The following is a 14,498-nucleotide window of genomic DNA, read 5'->3' on the forward strand; positions in this document are numbered from 1 at the left end:
TCACAACATTTGAACCTCTCTCCTTGAAGTTCTTGATGATCTGATAAATGGTTGATTTAGGTGCAATCTTACTAGCAGCAATATCCTTGCCTGTGAAGCCCTTTTTGTGCAAAGCAATGATGACGGCACGTGTTTCCTTGCAGGTAACCATGGTTAACAGAGGAAGAACAAATATTTCAAGCACCACCCTCCTTTTAAAGCTTCCAGTCTGTTATTCTAACTCAATGAGCATGACAGAGTGATCTCCAGCCTTGTCCTCGTCAACACTCTCACCTGTGTTAACGAGAGAATCACTGACATGATGTCAGCTGGTCCTTTTGTGGCAGGGCTGAAATGCAGTGGAAATGTTTTTTGGGGATTTTCATTTTCATGGCAAAGAGGGACTTTGCAGTTAATTGCAATTCATCTGATCACTCTTCATAACATTCTGGAGTATATGGAAATTGCCATCATATAAACTGAGGCAGCAGACTTTGTGAAAATTAATATTTGTATCATTCTCAACTTTTGACCACGACTGTAGTCTTCAAGGAATGCTGTTTAACTGATATGAAGTTGAACATCAACTATTCATTTATCCAATACTTATCTGACAACAGAGTAAGTTCAATTGATCAGGTCTGCATTAAAATATGAACTATAATATCAGCAGACTGCCTGTTTTGAAGGACACGTTTGGCCCTGTTGATTTCACTGAATCACTCCCAAAACACACCCCAACTAATACACCTAGATAGAACTTCATACATTCTCTCACATTTTGTTGATTTATTTTAATGCATCTTTGGCATCCATTTTGAAATTCTCATTACTGTCAATGTCAGCCAGATAGTAGAACAGTACGGGTCTCCTTCACAAGTCCTAAAGGAATAAAGCCAAAAACAATGTATAGGTACTGTCAATTCTGCTGACTCATGATCCCAATAGCAAGTTAGAGACTGGAGCTGGCATTGTACGTATAGCTAATAGCGTTCGAAAGCTCCTTCCAATTTGTCCTCAAAAACTATCTTCATATCGCTTAGTATTGGAATTAGGTTTTGCTATGTGTTTGTTTTAATGGCGAATCGAGATGCGCAATGATGCTTGTCTTCTATCGTACACACACTGTCCCTGTCTAGCTTTGGTTTGTGGTGGTTTGGTTTTACTCTTTAACTAACTCATTTTACTCCTCTCACATGTCTAACATCCAAACTAAGCCTACCTCTGTCAAACAGTATCTTATGTGTGCAGAATGAAGCATAGTCCTAGTCATGAGGATATTTTGCCTGCTTGTTAAAGTTATCCACTACTGTTATGTGATATCAACGTCATAAATAAGAGACTACCTAAGAATAGGATTATACATTTTATAGGCTAATCCCTCATGGGTTGATGCTACATGCTTTTAATTCTCCATTCCAGCCAATCACACATACAGTGAGGGGAAAACAAGTATTTGATCCCCTGCTGATTTTGTATGTTTGCCCACTGACAAAGAAATTATCAGTCTATAATTTTAATGTTAGGTTTATTTGAACAGTGAGAGACAGAATAACAACAAAAAAATCCAGAAAAACGCCTTTATGATAGGGTGGTTTTCTCTATATTAAGCTTTTCCAAGCTTTAGGAGTAATAGAGTTGAGTCAGCACAAACTAGCTGGGGACTCATCAAGGGTAATGATGTTGGAAGAGATTTAGAGTTAACTGGTGTCAGTGTGTGTCAGGGAGAACGAGAGAGGGGAGGTAGAGGGTGACTACGAGAGCTAAACGCTGTAGCCTGATGGTATTTCCGATTCATGAAGGCGCCTGAAGGTTTGGATGATAGTGCAAACCAGAGCTTCATATAACCTTGACTGGGCTCTGCCTAAGCACTGTGTGGTTGGTTTGATACATTTACACGGACATACTACAGTCACATGCATACACACACCACTCACTGGATCACTTATTGTTAGCTTGTCACAGATCTGGATGAATAAGGGGAAATGCATTTGCAGTAGATGGTAATGAGCAATGCTTGCTATGTAGAGAGTTGAGTAGTTGGCTACAGACCCATAAAATGTTCATTGCAGTGGCAGCAATGCCGGGTTGGCACCCTGTGCTAACGAGGTAGTGTTTATAACGAGCTAGTGTGTGATGCCACAGTCATTAGCGTGGATGTTAGCGCGGTCAGTGACAGTCACGGTAGAGGAACGTCATGGCCCAGCCTGCCTCCCTCTGCTCTGTGTGAGGGGCCATTTCACAGACTGTGCTCAGGACTCAGCCAGCACTCAGTGTCCCCTTTGACAGAAAGTGGTTAGCGTTACACTGAGGAGAGTCAGTGTCCTAGAGGAAGGGGCAGGAGGGGAGGTTTAGGAGGGTGGTCTAAAAAGTAATACTACCTTTTTAGTTTCCCTAACCGATGGGGCTGTTTATTAATCCGCACACACATTTTACTGTTCTTTCCTACAGGTTCTATGCCACATCAAGTTATGTTCACCTTTTATCTCTCCCACCCTCTTCCTTCCATCTCCTTCCCACAGCTCTCAGTGAAGGGTTACAATGACAAGCAGCACATCCTGCTGAAGAAGATCATTGAGAAGATGGCTGCGTTTGAGATTGATGAGAAACGCTTTGACATCATCAAGGAAGCGGTAAGCTGAGCCCCACCCCCCAGTTTAAAAATGTTCTCTGGATATGATATCATAATGGATCGAAGCTGATGCTGGTTTTTGACTCTGTGGTTCTGATATTGTGTTTGACCCCATGGCACACCAAAACTATCCTTGAAATGTGTTTGACTCCTGATATGACTGGGCTGAACGTTGACCCCTGGTTTCCCTTTGACCCCTCCTCCAGTATATGAGGTCGCTGAACAACTTCAGGGCGGAGCAACCCCATCAGCATGCCATGTACTACCTGCGTCTGCTGATGACAGAGGTGGCCTGGACCAAAGACGAGCTCAAGGAGGCTCTGGACGGTGAGCCGTTCTCTCTCTATCTCTCACACACATCCCTACACACGCGGGCATGCGTACGTATGTACGTACATACCCGCGCACACACACACACTCCTCCCTTCCTATCTCTCCCCCACTCTCATTTGAATACTGAGCCAGTTTGAGCTCCTCCCTGAGCTGCAGTAATTTCTCTGCAGTGAAAATCTTTACCGTAGGAAGAGGAGCAGATGTACTGTTTGTACGTTCAGTACATTGGGTTCACAATGGAGCCTCGTCCTGTGTATCACTTGAGGCTGAGTTTACCTTGGGGAAAAGACAGCATTTCTGTCTTATCATTATTACCAAAAATAAACGTGTCCCTATTTCACCTGCCTAGTGCTAGGGCTGTGACGATACCAGTATCGCAATATGTTTTCCATGTCAAAAAGGAAGACCAAACTCGTTGTTTTTTTAGAAAAACCTGCCCTATGTAAAATATTGTGTGCTATAGCTTGGAAAATAAATCAATGTGACTCTGGGTGACAAATAACTGCTCACTTTAATAATGGAACACTGGTCACTTTAATAATATTTACATACTGTTTTACCCATTTCATATGTATATACTGTATTCTAGCCAAGTCCATCCTATTCAACTATTGTTGTACATACAGTGCCTTCGGAAAGTATTCAGACCTTGACTTTTTCCACATTTTGTTACGTTACAGCCTTATTCCAAAGTTAATTACATTGTTTTTTCCCCCTCATCAATCTACACACAACACCCCATAAAGACAAAGCAAAAATAGGTTTTTAGACATTTTTGCAAATGTATTTCAAATAAAAAAACTATCATATTTACATAAATATATTCAGACCCTTTACTCAGTACCTTGTTGAAGCACCTTTGGCAGCGATTACAGCATCGAGTCTTCTTGGGTATGATGCTACAAGCTTGGCACACCTGTATTTGGGAACTTTCTCCCATTCTTCTCTGCAGATCCTCTCATGGTTGGATGGAGAGAATTGCAGCACAGCTATTTTCAGGTCTCTCCAGAGATATTCGATCGGGTTCAAGTCCGGGCTCTGGCTGTGCCACTCGAGGACATTCAGAGACTTGTCCCAAAGCCACTCCTGTGTTGTCTTGGCTGTGTGCTTAGGGTTGTTGTCCTGTTGGAAGGTGAACCTTCGCCCCAGTCTGTTGTCCTGAGCGCTCTGGAGCAGGTTTTCATCAAGGATCTCTCTGCACTTTGCTCCGTTCATCTTTGCCTCGACCCTGACTAGTCTCCCAGTCACTGCTGCTGAAAAACATCCCCACAGCATGATGCTGCCACCACCATGCTTCACCGTAGGGATGGTGCCAGGTTTCCTCCAGGCGTGACACTTGGCATTCAGGCCAAAGAGTTCAATCTTGGTTTCATTCGACCAGAGAATCTTGTTTCTCATGGTCTGAAAGTCTTTAGGTGCCTTTTGGCAAACTCCAAGCGTGAAGCATGGGGGTGGCAACATCATGCTGTGGGGGTGCTTTGCTGCAGGAGGGACTGGTGCACTTCACAAAATAGATGGCATCATGAGGAAGGAAAATTATGTGGATATATTAAAGCAACATCTCAAGACATCAGTCAGGAAGTTAAAGCTTGGTCGCAAATGGGTCTTCCAAATGGACAATGACCCCAAGCATACTTCCAAAGTTGTGGCAAAATGGCTTAAGGACAACAAAGTCAAGGTATTGGAGTGGCCATCACAAAGTCCTGACCTCAATCCTATAGAAAATATGTGGGCAGAACTGAAAGAGCGTTTGCGAGCAAGGAGGCCTACAATCCTGACTCAGTTATACCAGCTCCCACAATCCTGACTCAGTTATACCAGCTCTGTCAGGAGGAATGGGCCAAAATTCACCCAACTTATTGTGGGAAGCTTGTGGAAGGCTACCCTAAACATTTGACCCAAGTTAAAGGCAATGCTACCGAATACTAATTGAGTGTATGTAAACTTCTGACCCACGGGGAATGTGATGAAAGAAATAAAGTGGTGACATTTCACATTCTTAAAATAAAGTGGTGATCCTAACTGGAATTTTTACTAGGATTAAATGTTAGGAATTGTGAAAAACTGAGTTGAAATGTATTTGGCTAAGGTGTATGTAAACTTCCGACTTCAACTGTATATACACACAGTACCAGTCAAAAGTTTGGACACACCTACAGTGCCTTTCAAAAGTATTCATCCCCCTTGGCATTTTTCCTATTTTGTTGCATTACAACCTGTAATTTAAATGAATTTTTATTTGGATTTCATGTATTGGACATACACAAAATAGTCCAAATTGGTGAAGTGAAATGAAACGAAAAACTTGTTTTAAAGAAATTCAAAAAAATTAATAACGGAAAAGTGGTGCGTGCATATGTATTCACCCATCTTTGCTAAGAAAGCCCCTAAATAAGATCTGGTGCAACCAATTACCTTCATAAATCACATAATTAGTTAGATTGCACACTGGTGGACTTTATTTATGTGTCACATGATCTGTCACATATTTTCAGTATATATACACCTGTCTGCAACACCACTAAGCAAGGGGCACCACCAAGCAAGCGGCACCATGAAGACCAAGGAGCTCTCCAAACAGGTCAGGGACAAAGTTGTGGAGAAGTACAGATCAGGGTTGGGTTATAAAAAAATATCCGAAACTTTGAACATCCCACGGAGCACCATTTTAAATCCATGATTAAAAAATTTAAAGAATATGGCAGCACAACAAACCTGCCAAGAGAGGGCCGCACACTAAAAACTCACAGACCAGGCAAGGAGGGCATTAATCAGAGACCAAAGATAACCCTGAAGGAGCTGCAAAGCTCCACAGCGGAGATTGGAGTATCTGTCCATAGGACCACTTTAAGCCGTACACTCCACAGAGCTGGGCTTTACGGAAGAGTGGCCAGAAAAAAGAAATTGCTTAAAGAAAAAATAAGCAAACACGTTTGGTGTTCACCAAAAAGCATGTGGGATACTCCCCAAACATATGGAAGAAGGTACTCTGGTCAGATGAGACTAAAATCGAGCTTTTTGGCCATCAAGAAAAACGCTATGTCTGGCGCAAACCCAACACCTCATCACCCTGAGAACACCATCCCCACAGTGAAGCATGGTGGTGGCAGCATCATGCTGTGGGGATGTTTTTCATCAGCAGGGACTGGGAAACTGGTCAGAATTGTAGGAATGATGGATGGCGCTAAATACAGGGAAATTCTTGAGGGAAACCTACTTCAGTCTTCCAGAGATTTGAGACTGGGATGGATGTTCACCTTCCAGCAGGACAATGACCCTAAGCATACTGCTAAAGCAACACTCGAGTGGTTTAAGGGAAATATTTAAATGTCTTGGAATGGCCTAGTCAAAGCCCAGACCTCAATCCAATTGAGAATCTGTGGCATGACTTAAAGATTGCTGTACACCAGCGGAACCCATCCAACTTGAAGGAGCTGGAGCAGTTTTGCCTTGAGGAATAGGCAAAAATCCCAGTGGCTAGATGTGCCAAGCTTAGAGACATACCCCAAGAGACTTGCAGCTGTAATTGCTGCAAAAGGTGGCTCTACAAAGTATTGACTTTGGGAGGGGTGAATAGTTATGCACGCTCAAGTTTTCTGTTTTTTTCTCTTCTTGTTTCACAGTAACAAATATTTTGCATCTTCAAAGTGGTAGGCATGTTGTGTAAATCAAATGATACAAACCCCCAAAAAATCTATTTTAATTCCAGGTTGTAAGGCAACAAAATAGGAAAAATGCCAAGGGGGTGAATACTTTCACAAGCCACGGTACTCATTCAAGGGTTTTTCTTTATTTTTACTATTTATTACATTGTAGAATAAAAGTGAAGACATCAAAACGATGAAATAACACATACAGTGGGGGGGAAAAGTATTTAGTCAGCCACCAATTGTGCAAGTTCTCCCACTTAAAAAGATGAGAGGCCTGTAATTTTCATCATAGGTACACGTCAACTATGACAGACAAAATGAGAAAAAAAAATCCTGAAAATCACAATGTAGGATTTTTAATGAATTTATTTGCAAATTATGGTGGAAAATAAGTATTTGGTCAATAACAAAAGTTTCTCAATATTTTGTTATATACCCTTTGTTGGCAATGACACAGGTCAAACGTTTTCTGTAAGTCTTCACAAGTTTTTCACACACTGTTGCTGGTATTTTGGCCCATTCCTCCATGCAGATCTCCTCTAGAGCAGTGATGTTTTGGGGCTGTCGCTGGGCAACACGGACTTTCAACTCCCTCCAAAGATTTTCTATGGGGTTGAGATCTGGAGACTGGCTAGGCCACTCCAGGACCTTGAAATGCTTCTACGAAGCCACTCCTTCGTTGCCCGGGCGGTGTGTTTGGGATCATTGTCATGCTGAAAGACCCAGCCACGTTTCATCTTCAATGCCCTTGCTGATGGAAGGAGGTTTTCACTCAAAATCTCACGATACATGGCCCCATTCATTCTTTCCTTTACACGGATCAGTCGTCCTGGTCCCTTTGCAGAAAAAACAGCCCCAAAGCATGATGTTTCCACCCCCATGCTTCACAGTAGGTATGGTGTTCTTTGGATGCAACTCAGCATTCTTTGTCCTCCAAACACGACGAGTTGAGTTTTTACCAAAAAGTTATATTTCGGTTTCATCTGACCATATGACATTCTCCCAATCCTCTTCTGGATCATCCAAATGCACTCTAGCAAACTTCAGACGGGCCTGGACATGTGCTGGCTTAAGCAGGGGGACACGTCTGGCAATGCAGGATTTGAGTCCCTGGCGGCGTGGTGTGTTACTGATGGTAGGCTTTGTTACTTTGGTCCCAGCTCTCTGCAGGTCATTCACTAGGTCCCCCCGTGTGGTTCTGGGATTTTTGCTCACCGTTCTTGTGATCATTTTGACCCCACGGGGTGAGATCTTGCGTGGAGCCCCAGATCGAGGGAGATTATCAGTGGTCTTGTATGTCTTCCATTTCCTAATAATTGCTCCCACAGTTGATTTCTTCAAACCAAGCTGCTTACCTATTGCAGATTCAGTCTTCCCAGCCTGGTGCAGGTCTACAATTTTGTTTCTGGTGTCCTTTGACAGCTCTTTGGTCTTGGCCATAGTGGAGTTTGGAGTGTGACTGTTTGAGGTTGTGGACAGGTGTCTTTTATACTGATAACAAGTTCAAACAGGTGCCATTAATACAGGTAACGAGTGGAGGACAGAATAGCCTCTTAAAGAATAAGTTACAGGTCTGTGAGAGCCAGAAATCTTGCTTGTTTGTAGGTGACCAAATACTTATTTTCCACCATAATTTGCAAATAAATTCATTAAAAATCCTACAATGTGATTTTCTGGATTTTTTTCTTCTCAATTTGTCTGTCATAGTTGACGTGTACCTATGATGAAAATTACAGGTCTCTCTCATCTTTTTAAGTGGGAGAACATGCACAATTGTTGGCTGACTAAATACTTTTTTCCCCCCACTGTATGTATGTATGTATATGTATATATATATACACACACACATATATACGCGCGCAAAGGGTGGCTACGTTGAAGAATCTCAAACATAAAATATATATTGAGATGTTTTCACTTACTACATGATTCCATGTGTTATTTCATAGTTTTGATGTATTCACTATTATTCTACAATGTAGAAAATAGTACAAATAAAGAAAAACCCTTGAATGAGTAGGTGTGTCCAAACTTCAGACTGGTACTGTATCTATAAAAAAATAGAACAATAATAAAATTGCAACATGTAAACTGTTGGTCCCATGAAATAAAAGATCACAGAAATGCTCCATGTGCACAACCTTTTTTCTCTCAAATTTTGTGCACAAATTTGTTTACATTCCCTGTTAGTGATCATTTCTCATTTGCCAAGATCATCCATCCACCTTAGAGGTGTGGCATATCAAGAAGCTGATTAAACAGCATCATTACACAGGTGCACCTTGTGCTGTGGACAATAAACGGCTGCAGTTTTGTCACACAACACAATGCCACAGATGTCTCAAGTTTTGAGGGAATGTGCAATTGGCATTTCTACTACAGGAATGTCCACCGGAGCTGTTGCCAGAGAATTGAATGTTCATTCATCTACAATAAGTCACCTCCAACGTCGTTTTAGAGAATTTGGCAGGACGTCAAACCGTCCTCACAATCGCAGACCACGTGTAACCACGCCAGCCCAGGACCTCCACATCTGACTTCTTCACATGTGGGATCGTCTGAGATCAGCCACCCGGATTGCTGATGAATCTGAGGAGTATTTCTGTCTGTAATGAAGCCCTTTTGTGGGGTAAACCTCTCAGCCATTCTGATTGGCTGGGGCTTGCTCCCCAGTGGGTCGGCCTGGCTCCCAAGTGGGTGGGCCTATACCCTCCCAGGTCCACCCAGTCATGTGAAATCCATAGATTAGGGCGTAATGCATTTATGTATTTAAATTGCCGGATTTCCTTATATGAGCTATAACTCAGTAAATTATTGTATGTTGCGTTTATATTTTTGTTCAGTGTATATATATATATTTATATTCTGGACTCGTCCTAATATTTCTTTTACTTTTTTAAATTTGTGTTTATTGTTAGATATTACTGCACTGTTGGAGCTAGGAACACAAGCATTTCGCTACATCTGCTAAACATGTGTATGCGACCAATAACATTTGATCTGATGTTTGTTTCCAATATTAGGGCGGTTTTCCTAAGGAAGTTAAATCCGCTTCGTGTTTTGTTTCCTTGCCACAACGCTAACAAGTACTGCGATACTGGTATCTTCCCAGCCCTTCCTCGTACCTATGTTTTTAGTTGGTGCCCCTGTTTCCCTTCTCTGGGTCTCCAGACATTCTCAGATCCCTGTCCCTGGTTTTTACAGACAAGCTACTGCTGTGTGTTTGGCCCTTCCCTACTACCCTCCCCTCACTCATCCCTGGCTGCTTCTCACCACTATCTGAATGAATCTGGGTCAGACACTGTGTGAATTCAGATTGACCAGCCTACGCAGAGAAGAAGTGTGTGTGTGTGTGTCTGCATGTCTCCACGTTTTTGTGAACGTGTCTAGGGTGAGTGTGTTTGTGTACGTACATTTCTGCCCGGGTTCATGACAGGGATGCTATGCGGTGGGCAGCAAGAGCCCGCATGACTGATGCATTTGATTCGGTTCTAGCCTGATTATAGATTTAGAATGATGGCTCTGTGATTGATTGCTCCCGTCTGAATCTGTCTTCCAGATGTCACTCTCCCCCGCCTTAAGGCCTTCATATCTCAACTATTGTCACGGTTACACATCGAGACCCTTCTCCATGGCAACATCACCAAGGAGGTGAGTTTGATCTTACCTTCCAGTGGACAGACTGTTTATTTGTAAATGGCAGGCAGACACATACACACAGCGAGACATTCAATGTATTGAATGTGGATATGTTCTATAACTGCTTATACGGGCAGCCGCTCCTCTCCCATATAGGTTTTAAGTGGAATCCTTTTAAATGTCCTCTAGCAGTGACAGAAGGTGAACACACTGTCAAACCCTGATAAGATCCTCCGATCAAATCACACACTTTCTAAAAGATCCCAGCCGTCGCCGAACAGTCTCCCTTATATCTGGTAATGATGCCCAGTGGAGAGTTGTCACAGTCTAGTGGAGAGGGAATTGGATGCACCAGCGGGGGCAAGGGTCCACTTCATCACCATAGAGACTCACAGTTCACTGCGAGACTCCTATTACCTTAGAAAGAGCTTGTACTGCGTGGACAGAATATTATAGCAGTGTTCTGATTCAGTGGAAGGACCTATAGATAGGTATCTGCTATTTACCATAGAACGTGGGAGATTAGCTATGGAAAGAGTTATCTTGCCACATTTAAAAAGGTGGTTTACAACACTGATTTATATCATTTGCACCTCTCACTTTTCTCTCTCTCTTTTTTTCTCTCTTTCTCCAGTCTGCTCTAGACATGATACAGATGGTTGAGGACACGCTTATGAATCAAGCCCACACCAAGCCCCTCCTACCAAGCCAGTTGATTCGCTACAGGGAGGTGCAGGTGCCAGATGGTAGGTCAACTGCCCATCATTCCCTTCCTCCTCAGGTACCTGCCAGTCATGCCCGTCCCCATGGTGACCATGATGAAGGTTTCTTACCCAACAGTCTGGCCTACGTCAGGACCTGTGCTTGTGTAAAACCTCAGTGTCTATGCCCCGTCAATGTCCAAGGGTGAAAGGCTCAGCAAGGGGAAACAGACATCACTAGGCAATATAATACACACACTTTTCCTTAACCTCTTACACAAACACACACAGCACAACAACACACACACAGTGCCACTCTTTTTTTTGATGACATTAGGTAACTTGAGCGGAGAGGAAAGTCAGAGCTGTCTGGGCCACCTGGAAACATCCTGGATCCAGCTGGCCGGCCAGCCAGGAACTGAAGCAGGATTGGGACTGAGGGTTGAAAACACAAACTGAACTAGCCGTTGGACGGAGCACGATTTCTAGCTTCCCAACAAAAAAGCTTATAACATAAGCTTTTACAGACACATACTTCAACTGCTAACTCTCATCTTCACCTGCACACGTTTTCCATTCTGAGGAGAACTGTTGACACATCATTCCCCATAGAAAAGGATATGCATAAGCAACCTGCTGCATTCCCCAACCCGTCTCTCCTCATTCAAAGTCTGCTTGATCATTTAGGACTCAAATGCGAGTAAATATCCAAATGAACTCAACATGTCCCTAGGGTTTTTGCGCATCTACTTTTCAAAAATGAAAGTGCCAATGAAAAGCTTTTAACACGGCTATTCACAGCCACTCAGCAAAACGTGTGATGTTGGCTTAGTCTCTCCTGTCCTCTAGCTGAATTCTATATATAACGTTTCTGTATTATGCTTTTTAAATCTATCGAAACATGTTCTTTAGTAATTGTATATTCGCAGTTAAGCCGGTGGTGCATCAACTGGCTAGGTTGTTTAGGACTTGTTGCTAATTCCTAAATGCATTTTTTAAGCCTCAATGTTTGCTGAGTTGCGCATGCGGCGTTATACAGTATTTGCATTTGGGTTAGCTGTTTGAGGCCCATGCCTTCTGTATTGCATGGTTAGTAAATGTGTGTTTTGAAGATTGTGATGCCTCAGTATGTGTATAAACTCTGGGTCATATACACTCAGTTTATTAGGTACACCCATCTAGGACTGGGTCGGACCCCCCTTTGCCTCCAGAACAGTCTGAATTCTTCGGGGCATGGACACGTTGCTCAATTGGTATCAAGGGACCTAACGTGTGCCAGGGAAACATTTCCTACACCATTAAACCACCGTCACCAGCCTGTACTGTTGACACCAGGCAGGATGGGGCCATGGACTCATGCTGCTTACGCCAAATCCTGACTCTGCCATCAGCATGACGCAACAGGAACCGGGATTCGTCGGCCCAGGCGCTGTTTTTCCACTCCTCAATTGTCCAGTGTTGGTGATCGCGTGCCCACTGGAGCCGCTTCTTCTTGTTTTTAGCTGATAGGAGTGGACTGTAGCTCAGCTGGTAGAGCACGGCGCTTGTAACGCTAAGGTAGTGGGTTCGATCCCCGGGACCACCCATACACAAAAAAAAAATGTATGCACGCATGACTGTAAGTCGCTTTGGATAAAAGCGTCTGCTAAATGGCATATTATTATATTATTATTATTATTAACCCCCCGGTGTGGTCGTCTGCTGCAATAGCCCATCCGTGACAAGGACTGACTAGTTGTGCGTTCCGAGATGCTGTTCTGCACACCACTGTTGTGCTGCGTCGTTATTTCTGTTTGTGGCCCACCTGTTAGCTTGCATGATTCTTGCCAAGCTGCTTTGCCCACAGGACTGCCGCTGACTGAATGTTTTTTGTTTGTCGCACCATTATTATTATTATTTATTTATTTATTTTTTACCCCCAATTTCGATCTTGTCTCATCGCTGCAACTCCCGAACGGGCTCGGGAGAGGCGAAGGTTGAGGCATGCGTCCTCCAAAACATGAACCGCCAAGCCACGCTTCTTAACACCCAGTCGCTTAACCCGGAAGCCAGCTGCACCAATGTGTCGGAGGAAACATCGTTCAACTGACGACCGAAGTCAGCTTGCAGGCGTCCGGTCCGCCATAAGGAGTCGCTAAAGCGTGATGAGCCAAGTAAAGCCCCCCCGGCCAAACCCTCCCCTAACCCGGATGACGCTGGGCCAATTGTGCGCCGCCCTATGGGACTCCCAGTCACAGCCGTTGCGACACAGCCTGGGATCGAACCCCAGTCTGTAGTGATGCCGCTTAGACCGCTGCGCCACTCGGGAGGCTGTCACACCATTCTTGGTAAACCCTAGGACTGTCGTGCGTGAATAGCCCAGGAGGCTAGCCGTTTCTGAGATACTGGAACCGGCGCGCCTGGCACCGATCATACCACGCTTAAAGTTGCTTAGATCACACGTTTTTCCCATTCTAACGTTCAATCGAACAGTAACTGAATGCCTCGATGCTGGTCTGCCTGCTTTATATAGCAAGCCATGGCCACGTGACTCACTCTCTGTAGGAGAGAACCATTTTCGTGAACGGGGTGGTATACCTAATAAACTGTCCACTGAGTGTATTTATTAGGCACCAAATGTACTGAAACAGGGATGTACTACCTGGACTTGTCCAATAAGAAACACCGGTTTTCTTTTTTCCTTGCAAAACATTTGGAACCTTTTCCATTATGTGCCCTAATGACTACGACCCTGCTGTCTGTGCCTTCCAGGTGGCTGGTATGTGTACCAGCAGAGGAACGAGGTGCACAACAACTGTGGCATAGAGATCTACTACCAGACAGACATGCAGACAACCCACAACAACATGCTGCTGGAGCTCTTCTGTCAGATCATCTCTGAGCCCTGCTTCAACACACTGCGCACCAAGGAACAGTTGGGTAAGACCACTCACACACACTCCAGTGGAGACCGGTCCAGATAGGCAGGGAGGGGGAAATTACCTCCTGTGAAAAGGTCCTTTGTAAAGTACTCAAACACACTTGAACTCAAAACCCTGCAGTGAAAAGGGGACAGTAGACTACATGCATGCAGTTAAACACATACACACGTTCCAGAATTTACAGTGCATTGTTAAAGACTTTCACTCTCCTCTCTCCTCAGGGTACATAGTGTTTAGCGGTCCGCGGCGCGCTAACGGGGTCCAGGGCCTGCGCTTCATCATCCAGTCGGAGAAGGCCCCCCACTACCTGGAGAGCCGGGTGGAGGCCTTCCTAAAAGCCACGGAGAAGTCTGTGGAGGAAATGAACGACGAGGCCTTCCAGAAACACATCCAGGCCCTGGCCATCCGCCGCCTGGACAAGCCCAAGAAGCTGGCCGCCGAGTGTGCCATGTACTGGGGGGAGATCATCTCCCAGCAGTACAACTTCGACAGAGGTGAGCATGTGCAGACACACAATGTGCAATATGCACTTGTGAATACACACCTCTTCCTTTACCTGGGCTAGAGGCTTAAGAGCTTTTTCCAAGTGAAATCTGTGGGTAGTTTGCTGAGTTAGTGTTGACTAAATGGATATTCCTCCTGA

General features: G+C 44.1%; 1 protein-coding gene across 1 annotated transcript in view; it reads left to right on the forward strand.

Moving 5' to 3' along the window:
- LOC121553687 (insulin-degrading enzyme) overlaps positions 1-14,498 on the forward strand; it is a 44,410-nt gene that overhangs the window by 20,713 nt on the left and 9,199 nt on the right. The window contains exons 16-21 of the mRNA XM_041866990.2: positions 2,502-2,612; positions 2,818-2,938; positions 10,154-10,245; positions 10,868-10,979; positions 13,686-13,853; positions 14,077-14,349. Of these exons, the coding sequence (XP_041722924.1) occupies positions 2,502-2,612; positions 2,818-2,938; positions 10,154-10,245; positions 10,868-10,979; positions 13,686-13,853; positions 14,077-14,349 (877 nt within the window). The remainder of the gene's footprint in view (positions 1-2,501; positions 2,613-2,817; positions 2,939-10,153; positions 10,246-10,867; positions 10,980-13,685; positions 13,854-14,076; positions 14,350-14,498) is intronic.

The sequence above is a fragment of the Coregonus clupeaformis genome, chromosome 37 (genome assembly GCF_020615455.1).
Source record: "Coregonus clupeaformis isolate EN_2021a chromosome 37, ASM2061545v1, whole genome shotgun sequence".
NCBI classification, from domain to species: Eukaryota; Metazoa; Chordata; class Actinopteri; order Salmoniformes; family Salmonidae; genus Coregonus; species Coregonus clupeaformis.